Source organism: Alexandromys fortis, unplaced genomic scaffold, assembly GCF_014885135.2.
Source record: "Alexandromys fortis isolate MF-2015 unplaced genomic scaffold, M_Fortis_MF-2015_v1.1 scaffold_2_1_26212458, whole genome shotgun sequence".
Lineage (NCBI taxonomy): Eukaryota > Metazoa > Chordata > Mammalia > Rodentia > Cricetidae > Alexandromys > Alexandromys fortis.
The window spans coordinates 8,777,042-8,797,493 of record NW_026067930.1 but is presented as its reverse complement, the minus strand read 5'-3'; the positions used below and the strand labels follow the sequence as shown (position 1 = coordinate 8,797,493).

Genomic DNA, 20,452 nt, shown 5'->3' with positions numbered 1-20,452 from the left:
AATTAAATAACCAAGGTCTCAGGGGACAGTTTCATGGCTCTTACTACCCCGGGATAAGAGAACATAATGATTAGAAACAAAGTCACAATCTTAGCCAACACCAATATAGAACTTCCCCTCTCACTCAGTCTCTCTATGTCTCCAGCAGGACAGAGCAGGGCTGAAAAAGATAAACCAAAGTCCTCAGGATATTCCATTGACCTCCGGCTCAACACGGTACCTGTCCATCCCTGAGTCCTAGACAGTGAGATGGGAAGTGTGGAGTTCTGGACATTGCATACAAAACAAGGAGAGCAAACATACAAGCTTAATACCTGGAAACAATGAGACAAAAAATGTGCACTTCTGCCTGTGTAGCCAAACGTGGACCTGGTGAGACCCCCAGTGCTACCACTTTGACCTCTGTCTGAGCCAGGTGGACACAATGCTTCTCCTGATTGTTGAGGAATTAAATGAGGTACTGGCTGGGCAGCCTTTGGTATGGGTACCTCGCATATGAGAACAGGCAGTGGCTTTATCAATACCACCCAGACATCTGTGGGTCTGAGACAGGAAAGGACAGGCTGTGACACTGCCTCCTACAGCAACCACAGGGTGGCCTCTGGCAAGCCACTCTCCACAACTGTCTCTCCCCCTTCTTAACAAGAATGTGGGTGGAACTGGGGGCACCAGGAGCTCCGCTCTCCTTGGAGACCAAGATATGTGTTCGTGGTGCTGGGCACCCAAATCCTCAACTATCCGATGAGCAATGGACCAGATCACAGGGAGTCAAATGGGATATATGTAATCAGGCAGTGGTGGGGTGGAGTGACAAGCAGTCCTTGGTGGGCCTTCAGTACTCTAAGCCCCTGCCTAGATCCTTTGCACCCAAGGAGCTGCCCCCATCCCATGCATAGCCCTCTTCTGCTTCTGCAGGCAACGCCAGTGGACCTGTCTACTTGTTTGTCTCCCATCTCTGATGGGATGAATACTGAATGCATACTACCTTACTAATTTGGGGGGAAGGGGTTTCTCCTGACGTCCCCACCTGTGATCCTTAGAAGTATTTCTGGCCTGACCTCCATGTCTTTTCACCCACCAGGAACATGCAGATAAGGAAACTGGTGGCTAAAAAGGCCTGGATCTTAAAGGCCACTTCTGCCCATTCTTCCTTGCAGGTTACAACCTTTTCTCCGAGCCACTACTGGGAGTCCTACTGGTATCTTAGCTGTCACAGAATGGGAGGCACAGCCAGGAGAGCTCCTCAATAGCCCCAGGCATGTGTCTCAGCAACATCAGTCATCACCCAGGCAACATGGAGTCTCCCAGCAAGAAATGACACAGAGCCCATCAATTAATTCTTGGCCTTCTGACTGAGATTAAGTGGGGATGAGAAATTTGTACCCAGGGTTCTTCTGGAGATTGGATGAGCACTTCTCACAGCTGAAGTATCAAAGTAAGACTCAGAGTGCTCATAACGATGCTTAGTACACAGTTAAATACTAGAACGTTCTTATGTTCATTGGACGAAGCGTACTCAGCAAAGGTGAAGTAACGCGTCAAAGGCACAGAGTTTGACAAGTAAGCTAAAACTAACCGTGTTGCATACTCTTAAAAAGGTCAGTTTCTTCAAGATGCTGAGGTCTGAGCTCTGTTCTAACCTCAGGCAAGTCTCGGTTTAGGAGGATCCCACATAGTATGCAGAGATGGCAGCTGTACTGGAAATTTATCAACTACAGAGACTGGGGCAGCCAGGGTGCTGGGAACTGGGGCTGTGTGTCCAGGAGACTCCTCTGGAGGGGAGAAGGCTAAGCTGCTCCCAAACAGGAGCCCTGGGTGAAAACCACAACATGATCCTCCAGGTAGCCTCATTTTGCCGAGGGTACAGAGTTGTGAGGGTTCATAATTCTGTGGGCATCACCCTCCAATGGAAGCAAGTGTCGTCTCTGTATAGCCTTCAGATGGTCACTGTCCTTGGCTCAGGGCTCCTGTTCAAAAGCCACGATGAGTGTATGCTTGTATGATAAAACCCCTCAGCATGTCCCACCAGTTGCACAGGTGTGGGCTAGACTATTTACCTCTGCTTTGGAGACAGACGTGTCCCCTGCTTTACAGCATTATTGGGGTCCAAAGGGAAATCTCTGCACTGTGAAGGTGCTACCTTTCTTAGTGGACTCCGAGGCTTGTATACAGCAATAGTTTAATACCCGCTTCTTGTTCCCAGCTACGTGGGATAGGTTGTCCTCACAGGAGAAGAGGCAGAAGCCATGGCCTCAGACCTACGCTGGGAGTCCCTAGAACCCCAAAGTCAAAGTACCCTGTGATCAGACTGATAATACACCCTCAAAAGCCTACCTCATACCTTCATACAATTTATGGGGACCAATGATGGAACTAAGCAAACTTCTAACCCTTGTTCTAATTTTTTCGTTTCCTTAGGGTCAAGGCCAGAATCCCCACCTCTATTGCGGAAGGACGAGTGTATATCAGAGAAGGAGACCCAGAAGGATGTCACAAATGTTTCCTACACGAATGTCAAAGTCAAGATGTGTGGGTGGGATCTGGTGGAGATCTAGGTGAGCAGGCCTGCAGACAACCTACATGTGCCTATCCCACCCTCCATGGTACTCATGCCTAGGGAGGATGGCACAGGGATTGTTCAGACCTGGGTTTCTCCACTCTCGACAGATGGCTCTTAGGCGAAGCTGGAAACACACCCCTGACTGGCCCTCTAGCTAGTTCTGAGTGGGCTAGATACTCCAACCTTGGGTAAAGGACCCCCGTTTCAGATTTGCTAACACAGCCAAGATCAGTACATCTCCACCTCACAGGGTCCCAAGTCCACTGGACTTCCGTTATTTCCCCCACACACCCCAGCTCTCCAGGGCCACACAGCAGTATGTCTGTCTGCCCTCCTGGGGGCTGCTCAGCTCTCACCTCCCTGGCTGGAACTCAGACTTGCTTCCTCCAGGGGAAGCTACAAAGTGCGGGGATTGGCTGAGCTCATTCCCTGCTCTCTGCTGGCTTCACATATAAACGGCAATCCACTTCACACTGACAGGAAGAAGAAAGGGAAAGACATAGGCGGACCAGTGGATATAAATGGAGACCCCACACTCTCTACTTGCCTGGACATCGAACTCTTGCAGGAGGCCGGTGATGGTCTGTGGAGAGATGACAGAGTCTTGGTTAGTTCCCTTGGTCAGAGACAAACATTGGCACTCACGGTCCTCTCTGGTGCCTGAATCTGAACTCTGCTCAGTGGGCTTCCCTTAGTCCTTGCAAAGAGAGACTGTTTCATCTCAGGGAGCAGCAGCCCCGTGGACAATTGGCCCATCTGCTAGGTCCTTTTTCTGAGGACAGTTGGCCAAAAGAGACCTAAAGGTAGACACGGGGCACAAACCTGAGTGACAGACACTGCAAGTGGCTATCCAGTTCATACGGAGACCCATGTGCTGGACTCCCGGGACGCAAATGGGACCTTGTCACTTCTGCGCTTGCAATTTCCTCCTCCCTATCAAGGTCTGCACTCTGTATTTAAATACAATCTTTCGTGGGGGCAAAGGGATAAGGGAAACTTCAAAGCATTTCCCTCAATCTATACACAATAAATCTCTGCCCAAACAGCTTTCATCCTTGAACAGTTTTCTGTGACAGGAAGGTCTTGACTCCACTGAAGCCAGGGCAGTGTGGTTCTGGGAAGACCTGGAGCCTCACTGGTCCAGCCAGCATCTGTTAAGGATTGCTACCAGCTTATTTTCTGAGAGGATTGAACGCAAAGCCGTGAGCCTCCAGTACAGAAGATGGCACAGCAGTGTCTAATGCCCAAGAGGCCAGGGGAACAAAGCAGGGTGCAGAGGGCCACAGGGGCTGGAAAACTGTAAGCCAATCATAACAGATGCCCTGCTGCAGGGGCTGTGACTGGGTGGTAGACAAGAGCATCAAGAGTCACTAAAGGCGGATTGAAACAAAGGGGATCAATGCCTGTACTGTGTGTGTGTGTATGTGTGTGTGTGTACACATGTTTGTGTGTTTTCCATAGATTTGTTTATATGTTATGCTCTTGTTCACATGTGTGCATGCTATGTACAATGAATGTATATTCATAGCTATGACTGTGTATGCCATGTATGTGTGTGTCTACTACAAGCACAAGATGGAGCAGGTATGAAGCAGCTCCACTCACCTCCCCCTTTTCCACCAGAGGCTTCACCTCGGCGAGGTCCACGTCCTGTAGCTCGCGGGACATGTCCCTGCTATTACAGACCTACCAGGAGAAAAAGGCCAGGAGGTCAGCACTTCCCAGTAGGATAACTTTTTTAGAATAAGCTAATACATGAGCGGAACAAACAGAAGGGCCAGGCTTCTCCACTGCCCCCCCAGCTCTTCCCACCCACAGCCATGCCCAATGCTGTGGGCTACAAGGAAGCCTTCCTGCCCTCAACCTTCCCAGGCTTCCTAGCGGAACTGGGTAGGAGATTTCTGAAAGACGAAGCAGGCTTACAGTCACAGCTACAACGAAGCAGGCGGATGGAGAACCAAAAGCAGGCGCCACATCTAGTCCAGACCCATCAAGCACACCCCATGCTTCATGATACATTCTAGAAGGAGACCCCTTTACCAATCATCCCAAAGCCAGACATCCTCAGATTAACCATCAAGGAACCAAAAAGCGCCTGGGTATCACCATGTACAGGTGCTATATACACCTCTGGGCAGGAGGACTCCAGGTAGTCTGACCACAGTGGAAAAATAGGACATGGGGACAAACCCAGGCCAAGGGTCTTACAGGCATTGAGTGCTTGGTAGGATGTGGAAAAAGGAATCTAACACTAATGGTACTTCCTGAGCCAGACCCCACCAGGGCAAACAAGAGTGGCTATAGGGATCTCCTTGGCTTGCACTGGGACACATACTCCTGTAAGTCAACAAATAAGGGCTACAGAAATAGACAGACACAGAGTTCAGAGCTGCTGGAAAGTCTGACCTAATGGGCTTGTGGGGAGAGGAGAGGGCAGAGGGTGACACCCACAGACCTAGGAGATAAATACACAGACTTCTAGATCCACAGTCAAGTTGTAAAAGTAAATGCCCACGGAGAGCAGGCATGGATGAGGCTCAAAGAATTCTGGAAAACAGAACGGAAGTGTCCCAGAAGGTACATGGAATTCTGGGGCGGAGGAGAAAGCCAAGACTCGGGCCCAGGATATGGTCTTCTAACCACCTACAGGCAGAGTCTGAGTTAGAAAGAACCCCAGCTGCTCAAGGACCTGTAGATTTGCAGCAAAGGAAGTTAAAGTCTCCAAAATTCCTGAGAACCAGCTGCCCAAGCCCACAGGAACCCTGTGACCCTCATCTAGAGGTCAGCCTGCAAGAGCAGCCACTCTAATACATACTCAAGCCAAAACATGGCATGCTGTGGGTAGATGGGGTGTGCTGGTCTGGGGCCCCAACGTGACTCTCCCCAGTAGATAACCACCTCACAAGAATGTCTTTATGCAGCCTTTGGGGTCTGGGATCCAGAACATTTCAAAAACAAAGTCAGTTTTATATCTGTGAACATTCCTGGGCCTCAGCCAGCTCAGAGGCAGCAGGCACAAAAAGCTACGGTCTGAGAGTCTTGCTAAATCAGCGTGTTCACAGTCCCGAGACCTTAGCTGTGGGATGCCTCGCCTACACAGCCTAGAGAGACCTTCCAAAAGCCCTGGGCTCTGGCAACACCAGCTCTCATGCTGAGAGTGGAAGACTTCACAGTTCACTGGGATCCTGATATAACTCTGCTCAGCAGAGAGCCCAGGGTGAAGCTGAGGTCTTCAACTTGCCCACAGGGAGGGTTCCAACAAGCCCTCTTTAGTCCTTGACTGTGTGAGCATCACCCATTAGATAGCACCCTGCCTTGGGCTCTAGCTTCCCACCTCCAGCAGGCAGAAGCTTCAATTCCCCTTGGTTGGTCACTGACCCGTAGAACAAAATGCCCTGCGCACTTCCTCTGCGCTTACAAAGACTCATCGCACACTGTAGCCTAGCTCAGTTTGGTCAGTTCTCCCAGGTTCTAGAACATAATGCCAGCCTCTACCATCTCTCTCCTCCTTCAGATACTAAAGGAGATCAAAGCATAGCCTCAGGTTCCCTCACTGAACTTCCTGATTCACCCATCTTACACCCTTTCCCCTTTCCCTAGACCACAGGATGAGAAGAGCTGAAACATAGAACAGTCTCCCAACACCTCAAGCACTTGCCAGTCTGCTCCTTGGAGCCATAGAGCCCTCTTCCGACAGGGCTTCAACCAACTCAAGGCCTGATGGAAGCCCAAAGGTGAAGGACACTGAATATTGTCTCTACTCTGATTGATTTGTCTCCAAGAGACCTTTTCGCAGTACTTCAAGACTTTTTGTTTTTGGTTTTGGTTTTTCAAGACAGGGTTTCTCTGTGTAACAGCCCTCGCTATCCTGGAACAAGCTCTGTAGACCAAGCTGGCCTTGAACTCACAGAGATCCACCTGCCTCTGCCTCCCGAGTGCTGGAATTAAAGGCGCGTCCCACCATTTCTTTTGATTCTCATGAATGGAAGATTCCTCGGAACCATCTTGATGAGGAGACACTGCTAAAGATCTTCCAGCGCACAGGACAGCAGCATGGGAAAGACTGCCTGACCCACGATGCTAATCATGCAGAGCGTGAGACATCTTTGTCTGGGTGAAGATGCAGAAGCTGGTGGGGAGAGACCACATCTTCCAGCAGGCCAGGGGGCATGCTTGGGGACAGAATGTTCTACGTATGAAAATACCTGTGCTATCCAGGTCACTGTTTCCCAGTAGTCAAGACTGTGCTGTAACCAGGACTACAGACAATGGGCGACCACAGGCTACTTCTGTTCCATATCTCCATCAGCTGCTGGGACCCAGAGTATCATCCTTCTCCATTCTCTCTCCTCACAGGACCAATGTGGCGGGTGGGCGGCTGCATTCCCTAACTGGCTTTGGCAGCCCAGCAAAAGCATCTTCTAAATGTTTATTTTTCCATATGCTTCTGTACAAATTATGGTCTTTTTAGGACACTCAGTGTCGAAAAACAGATTCAAAAGCAACAACAGGAGACTTGGATACAGCTAGGGCTATAGGTATGGCCATTCTGTGGACCTTTGTCCACCTCTCCATCCCTACCCATTCTGCTTTGCCCCTCCAAAGTTGCCTTTAGCCAGCAGCTGAATGTCATGAGCAACTTACAAGGTCCATGGCATAGTCTTCGTTTCTTTCTGAAGGACATTATTAAGAGCCCCTCACAGGATGAGGAATGAAAGCAACTGCAATGTTGAGGAGAATTTTCCACGTGATGGGTCTGCTGATAGAGCCATGACTGCTCCTAGGTCCTCAATCACCGGAGCTCAGGCTTGTGTGTGGCCCTTAGGCTCCCTCTATAGCCAAGTGGCCCATCTGTCTGTCCCTACATGGCCTGACTCTCCAGGATCATGAACAACTGACCCTCCAGTGTGTTTTAGCACTATGACATTCAAACCCTGAGGATCTTATGATGTCCAGAAATATCCCTGGCCCTGGCTAGCCACCCCCTCAAGCTGTGACAACCCCAAATGCCTGCTGACATGGACAAATGTCCCCTGGATGCAAAATCAAATCTGTCCAAGATTGGCTGAGTTCAGTAGTTCCTGGTATGAGGTTGGCATCCAGAAACGTCAATTAGACACAATTCTTTAATCCAGTACACATTCAGAACCATGTACTTTTGCCTCCGAGTCTAATAACTTCCGCTCACACAACCAGCTGCAGGGATTAGAGAAGGAAAAATATCCTCCCAGTGAGAGTCTCCTACAGAGGTGGGGCCCCAGGTCATACCACCAGCTAGCATCCTGGCTGGCACAGCTTCTTCCTGCCCCACCTGCCTGCTTCAGGAGTTAAGGCCACCTGGAGTTAAATAGCAGGCTGAGGAGCAGACTCTAGTATTACCACCAGCCTCAAAACCCACGTTGTCTGGAGCTGGAGCTCCACCTCTGTGTGCTCATCGAGGTGTGCATGATGCCAGGGACCTTGTAAGACCTGCTCCCAGCAAGCAGCAGGGCTTATCCTCAACAACGGATCTGCAAACAGCTGTTAAATGAGCCAGTGTCTCTTCCTTCCCGAGTTGCTGGGGAGTCCCTGGGGCATTATGAGGACACAGCCTGTGCTTTACACATTGTTAGTCCTGGAGTAGCCCAAGAGGGAGGAGAACAAGTAAAAAATGTTCAGTAAATGCCAAACAGCACAACACCATGAGGTCCCTCTGATATCAGCAATGTTTGACCATGAGTGACAAGGCTCAAGAAGGCTGGGCAAACACATCTTGGTCAGCAATGAACAAGAATTCAAGGACTCCTGGCCCAGTCAGGCCCAACGTTTGCTGGGAGCAGGTAGAAATGCAGTCCTGGGCTCTAAGGGCAATGCGTCGCCCCCCGTCCCCAACCCAAAGTCACTTGAGAGTCATTAGGCAATCTCTGAGGATGGTGGGAACAGGTCTGGGATTCTCAAGAACCCTCAGAGAAGTGGCAGGACATGATTAAGTGTTCCTAGCATGGGAATCTTGTCACCTTCTTGCCTTATGGCTCCAAGTCATCACCCCTAGGAGCCTCAGTGTGTCCACTTGCAGAAAAACTGACAGGGCCAATTTCACCTTGATTTAGATCAGACAGCTCTGCTCTCTCAAGGTTATTGTCAACAGGTGTGGCTAATATCCAGACCTGACATTTCAGGTACTAAGAAGTAGATCTGTTTCTACCTCAAACAAGATCCAACTAGGTCCCTACTCCCTTAGGGAGATAAGTATGGATTCCACCTAGGGAGTGGTTTGCCTGTAGAACGCTTTGGCCTAGGGTGTGAGCGTTATCTTGTTCTGGCAACAGACTGTTTAACTAAGAATGTAGACCATAATCCTTCAACTGGTCTGTTTTCCTTGTATCTGTTAACGCAGTTAACGCAGTTTTTGTTTGTTTGTTTGTTTGTTTGTTTTAATCTTAGTCCTACCTTTTGGGGTCGGGGTACTTAAGCAAATGGAAATTAAACACGGGTGATTTTTCAGCATTTACTGGAACTCCCTTCTGGTACTATCCAATGCTTCTGCTTTATTATTCTCACTCGTGTCTTTGTTCTCTTTACTTATTTTTCTAATCGCCATCCCCCTACCCTGGAAAGTGGTATCCTTGTCAAAGTTGGTCTCCAAAGGATGCATATCTGTCATTTGGACACTGCATAAGTCTTTAACAAATTTGGTACCCATGGGGACCCAGGTAGAAAGGCATAGACCTGAGAACAGAGTGCCACCGGCATTGTGCGCAGCTTTGGCTGAATGGCCCTGCCTCACTCACCCTCTTCTTCATCAGGCCTCAGATCCCTCACTGCTGACACTTTCTATCACTCCTTGCAGCTGAAGCTACTCTGTGGTGCTCAGCCTTCTGCTGCGTACCCTTTTGGGCAAGTTCTCCTGGATCTCCTAGATTCCCCATGGGATGAAACAAGAGGCATCCAGCAAAGACCCATTCATGAACTGTTCCGGGGCTTCCAGGACCCAGTCTCCCAGGAAGAGCATCCATGGAAACTGGACAGCATGAAACCCCACATGGCCACACCACAGTAAGTGCCAGGGTCACTTCCATGGCACTCCATTCATCCCTGTGTTCAAAGAAGTCCTCAGCAGAAGCATTGCCAACTTCACAGAAAGGAATCAGGAGCCCTGTGAATGTCCCTCATGTGGTTTGCCAACAATTCCACATCTCAATCGTCCAGCCTGGAGAAGGATGGCCACATCTCACTCCTTTGCTGGAGGCAGACAACAGGCCCTCGGAGTCCTGTACTGAAGCAGAGAAAGGAAAACTAGAGGGGACCATGGCTGGCTCAGCATTCTGCCCTTCAGGTAACAGTCACAGGAACATGGGTATTCCCAGCCTGCCCTTTAACAAGCCTGAGCTGGAGATCAGTGTGTGCTGTCTCACTTCTGTGTTAACCCAGGAAAAACTACCTTGGGACATGCTCGGGTTCCCCCCACATGCCTGTTGGGACATTCCTATGTCAATTGAAAGTCACTCTGAAGTCACTTTGTGAAGCACTTGCTCTCCTGGTGTTTTCTGGACTTTTGGAAGTAAAGGCTATGGGAAGGATGAGGCGGCGGAGCTCTGAAATAGCTTTCTTATGTAATCCAGCTTGCCAAGACTGCTATGAATGGTGTAGTGGATGGGCTAGAACTTAGGGACAGTATAGAATGAGGTGGAAGATCTCAGAGAGATTTAAACAGCCTTCCCAGAAACTTCCAGACCAGGGTTCTTTCAGGGCCCCGGGACTCGGCACAATACTGGGCATCACTGACTGGGTCCATGTTGGAAAAAGGAGACAAGGGTAATAAGGAGAAATCATCTGTTGCCAGGCAACCAAAGTTCCTGCATCCTCCGTGCATCTGTGAGGACTGGAACTTGTTTTTTAGATTGAACCTAGTACGTGGCCAAGGCCTCTACTACTATGCTGCCTGCCATCTTTTTCTTCTGAGACAGTCTCAAGTTGCACAGGCTGGCCTTGAACTCACAACCCTCCTGCCTCTTTATCCCAAGCAGGAGTGCACTACCTGCTGAAAGGGTGTGTGTGTGTACACACGTGTGTTCAATCAGAGTAACGGAGCAACCAGCAGTGAGGTAGGGCAGAGTAGAGGGCAGGCTAGAACAGAAAAGTAGGAAGAGTGAGTGCCTGGAACCTGCCCGCTGTGATCTTTCCACAGTGCTCAGTGGTGTCTTGGCACCGGAGTTCTGGCAATTAGTGGCTTGACAGACGACTGTAACTGGAAGTCCGAAGAAGGACATTGGTCGTACGGATTCTATGAATCCGTGGGATGGGTGTAAGCTGTACTGGCAAGGCTGAGACACTTTATTGACATCACAGAGCCAGTGCTAGCCTAGGACGGAAATGGATCCTCATACCAAGCCCTTTGTCCCCGAGATCAGACAGCAGCGTGCTGGTCACCCTCCCTAATTAGATCCGTCCCCCAAACGGCTCTATCACTTCCACACTCCAGAACAGTCCCTTGTAGTTTTTCCTGTACAGATGGGCTGGTTTATTGCCCTCAGCAGTGGAGATTTCCTTCGGATGCACATGGAGAGAGTACTCAGTGAGTGCCAGGCTCTCGGGCCCTGGGAGGGGGCATGGGAGAGAGACAGACGACAGGACAGTGTGGTCCCACAGGACAAGTGGGAGCAGGGCGGGTACTCAGCCCAACTGCTAGCCATGGGAGGGTCTGGAAGGCAGGGCAGAGGCTGGCTAGCTGAGGAAGGCTTAAGGGTTTCTTCAGATTTAACGGTTTCTTCAGATTTAAGGAAAGGATGAACCTATTTTTAAAAAATCAACTGTTTTAGGCAGTGGTGATACACTTCTTTAATCCCAGTACTCTGTAAGTTTTAGGTCAGCCTGGTCTACAAAGCAAGTTCCAGGACAACCAGAGCTGTTACACAGAGAAACCCTCTCTAGAAAAAAATTAAAACAAAAACAAACAAAGAAACAACAACAACAAAACAAACAAACAAAACATGAACTGCAAGTCCCCAGGTTCATGAGCCTTTCTTTGGCCCCCTTGGGTAGGGAAGGGCTGGCTAGACTAACAGTCCTGGACAGTCCAGGGGTAGGCAGTGGGGCACACAGGTCTACAAAACAGATAGAAAAATAAGAAACTCTCGGTCCAAAGAGGCTGTTTGTGGGCCTCATTTTGTATGTTAATAAGCATGTTCTTATTCTGGGGTGCCAAGACAGACTTCCTCATTTTCTCCTTAAGGGCTTGGGCTCTCCCCACCCTAGACAATTAAGTTCCATGCCAACACCTAAACCCAAATGCTGTCCTCCACCTCTGAAGTCGACCTCCTGTGGGACCACAGTGTTCCCATCTGCATCTCTACAAACCCCCTTCTGATAAAACAACTGGTGGCCGGGTTTAGCAACTCCATTCCCCAAGAAGAGAAAGAGCAAGTGAGAAGGGCTAGGCTAGAATCGGAAGCGACCAAGAAGGCCCCAGGGCCTGCAGTGTGTCCAACCAGGTTGACCACCCACCCCAGAGGCTCTCTGTGGCCTGAGGAGCAAGGGTAGGGTTTGGACGTGGCCAGGGGTGAATGCATTTGGCCCAGATCCACTCACCTGGTTTTGAAGAAGTGCCCAACCTGTTTTCTAACCTGGGAATTAAGATTATCCTACCTCAATTGCCTGAGCCAAAATGCTAGACCACAAGGCAACCTAGGTAGGCAAGGACTAGGAATTGAGCAACTATGAATTCCCAGACCCAGGGGGGCAAGAAGGCGTGACAGGTATGGCCTCCTCCAGTCTGCTGCCCTCCAGCCTCCTGGAGCAAAATGTTCCTAGGGGCAGCGCCTAGTACCTTCAACCTAATCCTATTGTTTAGCTTTTTGAAGACTCTCAAAAAGAAAAGTCTGGGTCCATTGAGAGTATTCAGACCTGGCTAGGGTTATAACAAACAGTGATCCAGACCCCATTGTCAAGGAGGTGGCTCTTTAGTGCCCTTTGCAGTTGTTATGGGAAACATCCACAGTGCCCCCTCCCCACGTGCTGACTGACTCCTGGCCTCACTCCACACAAATTAGCCTAACCAAGTTCTACATAGCCAGATGAGATTGTTTGGATTATTCTCCCTTTATAGAAGGGGAAAGCTAAGGCACAAAGCTCCTGCGTGTTTCAGTCTGCCCTGCTTTCACCGGGCACCTGGAGATATTTATACACACACATACATAACAATATGATATATTGTTAGGCTAGACCGCATATTTTTGAGGGCTGGCTCAAAGGGTTCATTCAATCTGGTTCTCCCATTTTTAGACACATAGCTTCACACAAGCCTTTGGGTTCCACATCGACTCAATAGAGATCAGACAGCGCAGGCAGCATCTCTGTGGAGACTGGAAGAACTAAAGGGACCCCAGGATACTCTGTTCATCCCATCCCAAACTTCCTTCCTAGCCTGTATTCTCCCTGCTCTGGCTAGATCCAAGGATGCTAGTTATCATGGTGGCTTAGCTCCGAAGCCACAAGACCTTTGAGGCATACCTTAAATGGCTCTTCTGGAACTAGGTCTTAAGGGAAAGCCCTGCAGCTGTGGGGACATCAGAAAAAACACATGGCCTTTCTGCTCTCTGCTGGGATGAGCTCAGGCCACCAGGGGTCAATGTACCCGGGGTGCCCCAGCACTGTTGGGGAGGGGGCAGCGAACTCAGAAAGCCACCAGAAAAGCACCCATCAGTTCACTCTGACCCTTTTCTCGTCTTCACTAAACTGACTTGGCTTCAACCTCAGCACCTGATTTAAATGCTTATAAAGAAAACAATCAAAACAAAAACAAAAACCACTTCTACTGTGCCTTTCCCTCCAGGTGGCCTCACCTGAAACTTAGTAAAAAGACAAATTTTCATTCGCATTCTGCAGCACACAGGAAAAAAAAAATCATGTTCCGTGCCAACCAAGAGACCTCTGAGAAGGGACCCTGGATGCAGTTCTGGCTCACGCTGACACCGACAGTGATCTCTGATCTCAGGTCACATCTCTAAAGTGGCAAGAGATGGGACAGGATGGTGAATGAGCTTGGTTGGACTAAGGAAGTCCAAACAGCCCAGCCAGTCGGTGGTTAGCCATCTCTGGTTTGCCTTCACCGGCAGAAGGCTTGCCAGGGCAGGAGACCCTACAGGAACCAAGCAATTCCTCCAGGCATAGGATTGCATCAGACGCCTACCTGGGACCAAAGGAAGTCAGAGCAGAAGGCAGGGTTGTCCCCGTCATTGTTAATGCTGCTGGCTACTGGGAAACCAAGCTCCACCAAGCCAGGAAGGTATAGGTAGGATTAACTCCCTGACATCATCAACTATAAAGCTCCACCCCTTGAAGCTTCTCCAGCCCTTCCTGAAAAGTCTCCCTCACACCTTTACTTAGCCCCTCCCCCACTTAGTACCCATCCTGGCCTGGAGCTGGTTGAGCCACCCACCCCACACACCAACAGTGATCTGTCCGGTCCCCACCACTGCCCGAGAAGTTGAAACTAACAAAATGCTAGGATTTTTAACTGGAAAAAAACAACCTGAAAGATTTGCCTTGAAACTCATTCCACCCATCAGTTCACTTGGGGGTAGTATAAGAGAACAAGGGGAGGGGAAGTGCATTGCAGCTGAGTTTCCCACCTTCTACAGGAGCTTAAAGGACACTAACAGGCTGGCATGCCCAGGAAACCTGTGAGGAAGAGCTGAAGGCTGTTCTAGGACACGGACCACTGGACTTCCCTCTTTCAAGCCCAAGGGGTGGTGCTTTGGGGATCTGTGACAACTGCCAGCAGGGGCGACCGATAGGGAAGAGGGAAGGTGGCAGAGTAAGGAAGCTATCTTCGAATCCCAGCTTCAGCTACTAATTTGAGAGAGAGGCGGTGACAGCGTGTTTCCCCCGAGTCTGCAGCATTCCGCACGCCCCTCCCGAATCTCCCCCAACAGGCTGAATCAGAGACCGCGAAGGGTCCCCCGGGAACGGACGAGCAGTTCCAGCTGCACTCCGGGCTAGAACAGCAGGGAGAACTGCCTAAGAGAAAGAAAGGGGAGGGGGTGTAGGCGGAGGCGAAAACGACGGCACTCGGAGCTTCAGCCGACTTGGGGGCTGCCAGGTGCCCAAGCGACCCTGCGGCACCAGCCACCTCTCCCGCGCAGCCAATGCGCCAAGCCCGGAATACCTAGAGGGCCGCACCCTGCCCGTGCAGGGCTCGCCGCGGACACTCGCTTTGGCGCGTGCAGCACGCGCCGGGACACACCCCGGACTCTCCCCCAGCACACACATGTTCTCTCACACGCACAGCTTGAAAAGCACGCGGCTCTGCGACGGGATGGGAACCTGGGCTCAGATCACACTGGTTCGGCACCAGGCTCCGAAGCAGACATACCCTTGCCCCCTTCGGCAGAATACCCCCTCCCCGGGCCCCAACACTACTCACCCCGCGGGAACACGCTGTACAGTCAGTCACTCTTTCCCCGGCCATCCCAACACCCATCCACATCCCTTCACACTCTCAACACACAAGGTGTTCCCATGAGCCTACTGGACAGAAGAGTCAGCTGTGACTTGGGGGTGACGCCAGGAAGAAGGACCCAGGTGTTCCTAGGCTCTCCGCTCCAATTTCGACCCCTTTCCCCAGTTAGAAAGAAAGCGAGACAGAACATGTTTTTCCCTCTTATAGTCATAGAAACGCCCTCCAGTGATGCCAAGAGTCCCTCTCCCGCGCTGGAGCCATGAGGTCCTCGCAAGGGCCACCAAGGCAGACGGGGAGTCTAACAGCACCTCGAAGACAAGCCTCCTGAGGGTCCTTGTTGTGCCCCGGAGGAAAAAGGTATACGGGGCGGGGGGGCTTACCTAATGAGCGAGCACGGAAAGATGCCAACAAGGTTGGCGGCGAGGTGCCCAGCGGGAGGTGAAGAGAGAGGCGAGGATGAGTGAACGAGCAATCAGCTGCGGTAGAGGTTGGCCAGGCAAGATTTGTTTATGTCCGGGCGTAGGGCGATTTTATAGGCGCCGGGGCCCCGCCCCCAGGGCCTTGCCCCTCCCCGACCCTCGGCTCCTTGCGCAGCGGGGGGACACACCCCTTTCCCGGGCTCGCCCCACACTGCACCCAGTCTGGGCTGGGCTGGGCGGGCTGGAGCCACCGCCTGTTGCGCAAGCCTTTGCAGGGGCGCGGCGTGAGGGACTGCCAGGCCCGGGCTCTGGCTCCTCCCTGCAATCCCCTCTAGGGGCCGCGGCGTGCGCTGCAGACGTGTGTGCACCGAGTGGTTGTGTGTGTTCCCGTGCGCGCTCGTGCGTGTGCCTGCGGGCTTCCTTGTATCTCTGCGCGACCGCGTGGCCCCCATCGCCTTCTTGGAGTTTCCTAAGCTTTATGCCGGCGCCACGCCCTACTGGGCGGCACCCCCACTTCCTGCGGGTCTCCACGTAGTCACTCAGGAGCCCCATTTACAGCCAAGGCTCCAGACTTTCTCTCCAGGTTCCTTCCCCGCGTAGCCTAAGCTCTCTTTATTCTCTAGGATCCTGGCCGCCCACGACTGGGCCCTTTCCAATTCTATACGCAGCCTGTCCCGAGTGGCGGTCTCCCTGCTACACCAACCTGCATGGTCAGCAGTGAGAACTCTACAGGCTGCCTTCGTGGTCACCAGAACTTGCAGAGTTTCAACCTTTTCAACCATGACCGGCCCTGGCGTTGGTGTTGTTCTAAAAAATCCTTGACCTGCCTGTTATCAGATTTTCAGCCCTGACCTCCACCGGAGACTCTCTTGGGAGACTTGAGACTCTCTAGGGAGGCCTTTCTTTCTTTCTTTCTTTTTTTTTTTTTTACACCAAAGCAAGTATACAATTTAATAAGATAATACAGGAGAAAATATAAATACAGATAATTTGACATAGATGATTGGTCTTGGAGAAGATATTTACTAATTTCAGGATCCAATGAAAGAAGTCATATTTCCTGCCCATTCTGTGTAGTAGATCCTGCCCCTCTGTGCTAAGTCAGATCAGGATCTAGTGAGTAATGGACAGCATCTCACCAATCCCGCAACAATGTGTATAGAAGCCTGGTGTATAACTGAATTTGTGTGTGTGGGGGTGTGTGTGTGCACAAGCAGGTAGATATCTGGCTACACCTCAGAGCAGCTTAGTCAGAATCTTGGGGAGTGTTCACCAACACTGGGGCTTTTTTAAAAAGCTCCCCAATGGGTGCAGCATGATGGCTCACATGGTGAAGGTGCTTGCCTGCCAAACCTGAGAACCTAAATTCCATGCCCAGAAACTAAAATGTAAAAGAAGAGAACCCACTACCGTATGTTTTCCTCAGAACCCACATTCCCCATCCCTACTAAATCAACAAATACTACCCAATTGGCTCTAATATGAAACCGCACTGAGAACCTCAGCACCCAGCACCGAGAAAACATTGTGAATAGAGAGACTGAGTCACTACTAGGCCCAGTCTAGTCATTGTCCCAAGGCCACCTGTTCAACCTCTCTGTCTCAAGTGACCGTCTCCTCCCACTCCTACTAAACCATAACCTCAAGGCACGGTACCCACACTCCTCTTTGCTCTAGTACCCTGGCCCTCGTTCTGTTGGTCTAGGAATATCTAGGAAGCTGCTTTTTGAACCTGGCCTGTGCAAAGGCACTGGGGGAAAAAAAAAAAAACTAAAAAAAATGAAAGCCCTTTGTTTTGAGAGTATAGCAAAATTGAGCCCTAAGATTTCAGTGTCCCAGGACATCGGTAGGAGATGGCTAACCTGAGATTATTCAGTATGTAGCTGTACTAAGCACCTACTATATTCAAGAACGGCCTGGACCCTAGGGCCGTGAGAGTGAACACTGGTGTCCTTGGGAGCCATCCTACTGGTTAACAAACCCTACTAACAACCATTTCCCCAGAGTCTTCCGTTTTGTCTTTCCACAAACATTTATTGAGTACCGACAGTTTGCTCCCTGTCAGCGAGTGCCTGGCAGTGTTGTCGACCTTCCCAGCAATGGGAAATGTAGCATCAGTGTGGACTGAAGGAAGGCACTTTGCCAGTAGAAGCCATTTCCTGTCCATTTGAGGAAGTCTTCATTTAAGACAAAGCATGTAGAACAGCCCAGACCTGCAGCTGAGGTCTTGAGTATGTTGCATGTGGGAGCTGAGTCTGTGTGGAGGAAGCCAGACCTTCTAGGCAACCTGCGGCAGTAAATTCTCAGCCTCACAAGCTGGGCCATGGTGGCACCACCTGCGATTCCAGCCCTCAGGAGGTTACAGCAGGGGGATTGCCAAGACCAGCATGGGCTATGTAGGAAAACCGTGCCTCAAAACAGCAACAGTAAGAAAACAGGGTCAGGAGAGTGGAAGAGAGAAAAGCAGAGGTAGGAGGAACCACTGGACCCTGGTGTAGAATTTTCATAGCAGGGACCTTCTAACCCCATATCCAAATCACCTTGGGAATGTTCTGAGTAAGGGCCATTTGAAATTCAACATACTGTAAGTTGCTCTATGCCAAAACAGCCGTCATTTCCGTTCCTGATACAATTGATTATTGAGTTTCTGATACATTGAGTATTGGGGGAAGCAAATGTGTGTGGCTACAACACAAAAGCATAGGTAAGAGACTTCCCTAATGCTGTTGTGAAGGACGGGAGAGGCTTGCTCTCAATGTAGGTCACCCACCAGGGAGCTGAGCCCTGCCTGGACACCTACCTCCCCAGCCCAGGCCAGCTGAGGCAGCAGAGTCTGTTGAGCTGAAAGTGGCTCTCACTGTACTGAGCTGTTAGAATGAGTCCTCTTTCTCGCTGGTCAGCAAGAGAATTGGATTTGCTTAGCAAATACACACAGGCTGCCAGCCCTGTACAGGGCGAGATTAGATTTTCTAGATTAATGCACACTGGAAATTTCTATTGGGCAACACCTTAGATTTCTAAATGGCTACAAGACTCATCTATTTCTGACTTTCTCTCTTGTAGTCTGTTGTGTACTGGGATTGGGAGAGACCCCAGGGCTAGCTGGACTCCTGGGGAAAAACGTGGAGCTCTCTGGTGTCTTGTATACCTTCCTTTCTATCTTGGGTTCTAGGAAAAAGACCCCGTTCTCTGTGATGAACAACTGTGAGTCACTAAGAAATCTGTGAAAGAAAACTGAGCTTAAACTGGGCAAAACAGAGGCTTCTCTTCCAAGCACAGAGTAAATATTTCGAGCATAAATGAAGAAGTGGCATTTGGTCCCCAGGAAGGTAGTAATGTCTCTTGGCTCCTGACTTAGATGAGTTTGCTAAAACAACTGTAACCAAGTCTCACAAGCTGGGGGAAATAAAGCCACCAAGGCTATTGTCCCTCAGTTCCAGAGAACTGAGGCAAGTGTCAAGGCACAAAATGGGGCCTACTCCTTGGAAAACTTTGCCTGGGGTCTGGTGCTACTGATGGTCCTTGCTGTCCTTCCCTCTGACTTTGGGTCTTCTCTTCTTAAGTGTTCTTCCAGAATGACTTCTATTGTAGTTATGTGATGATTCTTACATGTATGTGTACGTGCATATATGCAATGTGTGTGGGCACATCTACTACAGTGATTGTACTGTAGTCAAGGAACAGTTTTTATATGTGGTCCTGTGTGTGTGTGTGTGTGTGTGTGTGTGTGTGTATTTGTGCTTCATGTGTCCAAGCAACTAAGGGAACTCAAAAAGGGTACCAGATCCCTTGGAGCCAGAGTTACAAATATTTGTGAGCTGCCTGTCATGGATCTCTCTGTCCCAGAGGACAACTTTGTGGAGCCAATTGTCTCCTTCCATCTTTGTATAGGTTCTTCAGATGGAACTCGAGTTGACAAGCTTGCATCGATTGGCATCTGCCTTTACCTGCTGAGCCAGCTTGCTGGCCCTATCTGTGGTGGTTAATTGTGATTGCTCACTCGACTGGATCTGAACTCAACTAAGAGACAGCCTCTGATTCCGTCTGTGATGTGTTTCTAAGAATTATCTGACAGAAGAAGACTCTCCCTGAGCCTTTTTTGCTTCTGGCTGGCCAGTGAGTCTATCCCACTGTTTCTGTTCCTGACTGCTCACTGACGCTAGAAGCCAGTTTCTTAGGCCTTCAGTGTAGACTGACAAGCTCCCCAGGAGTCCTACAGGTCTTCATCAGCAGATCAGGACTGCTGCGGTGTTTAGCTGTGTAGACTGAGCACCAACTAGGCTCTCAGCCTCTCCAGCACGCAGTCAGCCATTTTACAAGGCTTGTTCTATGAGCTCTGTCCCTCTAGAGAAGTGTGACTAATGCAATCTCATTTCAACTAATCATCAGAAAATGGAAACAAGCCACACCAGCTATTTCCCAATGCAATACTGTTCGCAAAGGCTGGGGAAGTGTATGTTTGGAGGTTACTATTCAACCCCGCAGATGGTTAACATGGAAGGAATCTAAAGAAGATCCCTGGGAGGCCTGCTCAGTAGTCTGCTCAGGAAACCATGAGGTTGGTACAGACCTTGGTGGCCGAAGAGGAAGTAAGAAGAATGGAAGAGTGTAGTCCCAACACTCTTGGGACTATGACCCAGACGTTGGCTATGACCTTTCCTACCTGGAAGCTGGGTCATCTCCACTCACTTTTCACCTACTGTGTCATGCTCCTATGCCTCACTTCAAGGAGGGAGGAGCAGGAAGCAGGGAACTGTTAACTTCAGGTGTGGATGGGGGAGTGGTAGACAGGAGAAGTGTCCCTGGAGGAAGGATGTGGGTGGAGCAACAGCTTGTGGGGGTGTGGAGGAGGGGAGTGAGGAAGATATTTGCAGAGAAATGGCTAAAGAAGCATGCAGATAGGGAGGGAAAAGCTATGGGTTACTGGGGGGGGGGTAGCCCCATTGCCCCAAAAGGGGAGAGGGCGGCAGTCTTGATAGGAAACAAGAACCAGGAAATGTGTATGAGGCAGAACCTATTATTTAAGTGACAGCT

At 50.3% G+C, this 20,452-nt stretch overlaps 1 protein-coding gene across 3 annotated transcripts in view; it reads right to left on the bottom strand.

Annotated features, from left to right (window-relative positions):
- Ndrg1 (N-myc downstream regulated 1) overlaps positions 1-15,541 on the bottom strand; it is a 43,004-nt gene extending 27,463 nt beyond the window's left edge. Inside the window, exons 1-3 of one of the 3 annotated variants that reach the window (XM_050145033.1) lie at positions 15,380-15,541; positions 4,166-4,246; positions 3,108-3,143 (exon numbers count right to left, since the gene is read on the bottom strand). In XM_050145033.1, coding sequence (XP_050000990.1) covers positions 3,108-3,143; positions 4,166-4,228 — 99 coding nt within the window. In that variant the 5' untranslated portion in view covers positions 4,229-4,246; positions 15,380-15,541. The remainder of the gene's footprint in view (positions 1-3,107; positions 3,144-4,165; positions 4,247-15,379) is intronic. The other 2 variants (XM_050145034.1, XM_050145035.1) reach the window with 2 other exon arrangements.
- Between the last annotated feature and the right edge of the window lie 4,911 nt (positions 15,542-20,452).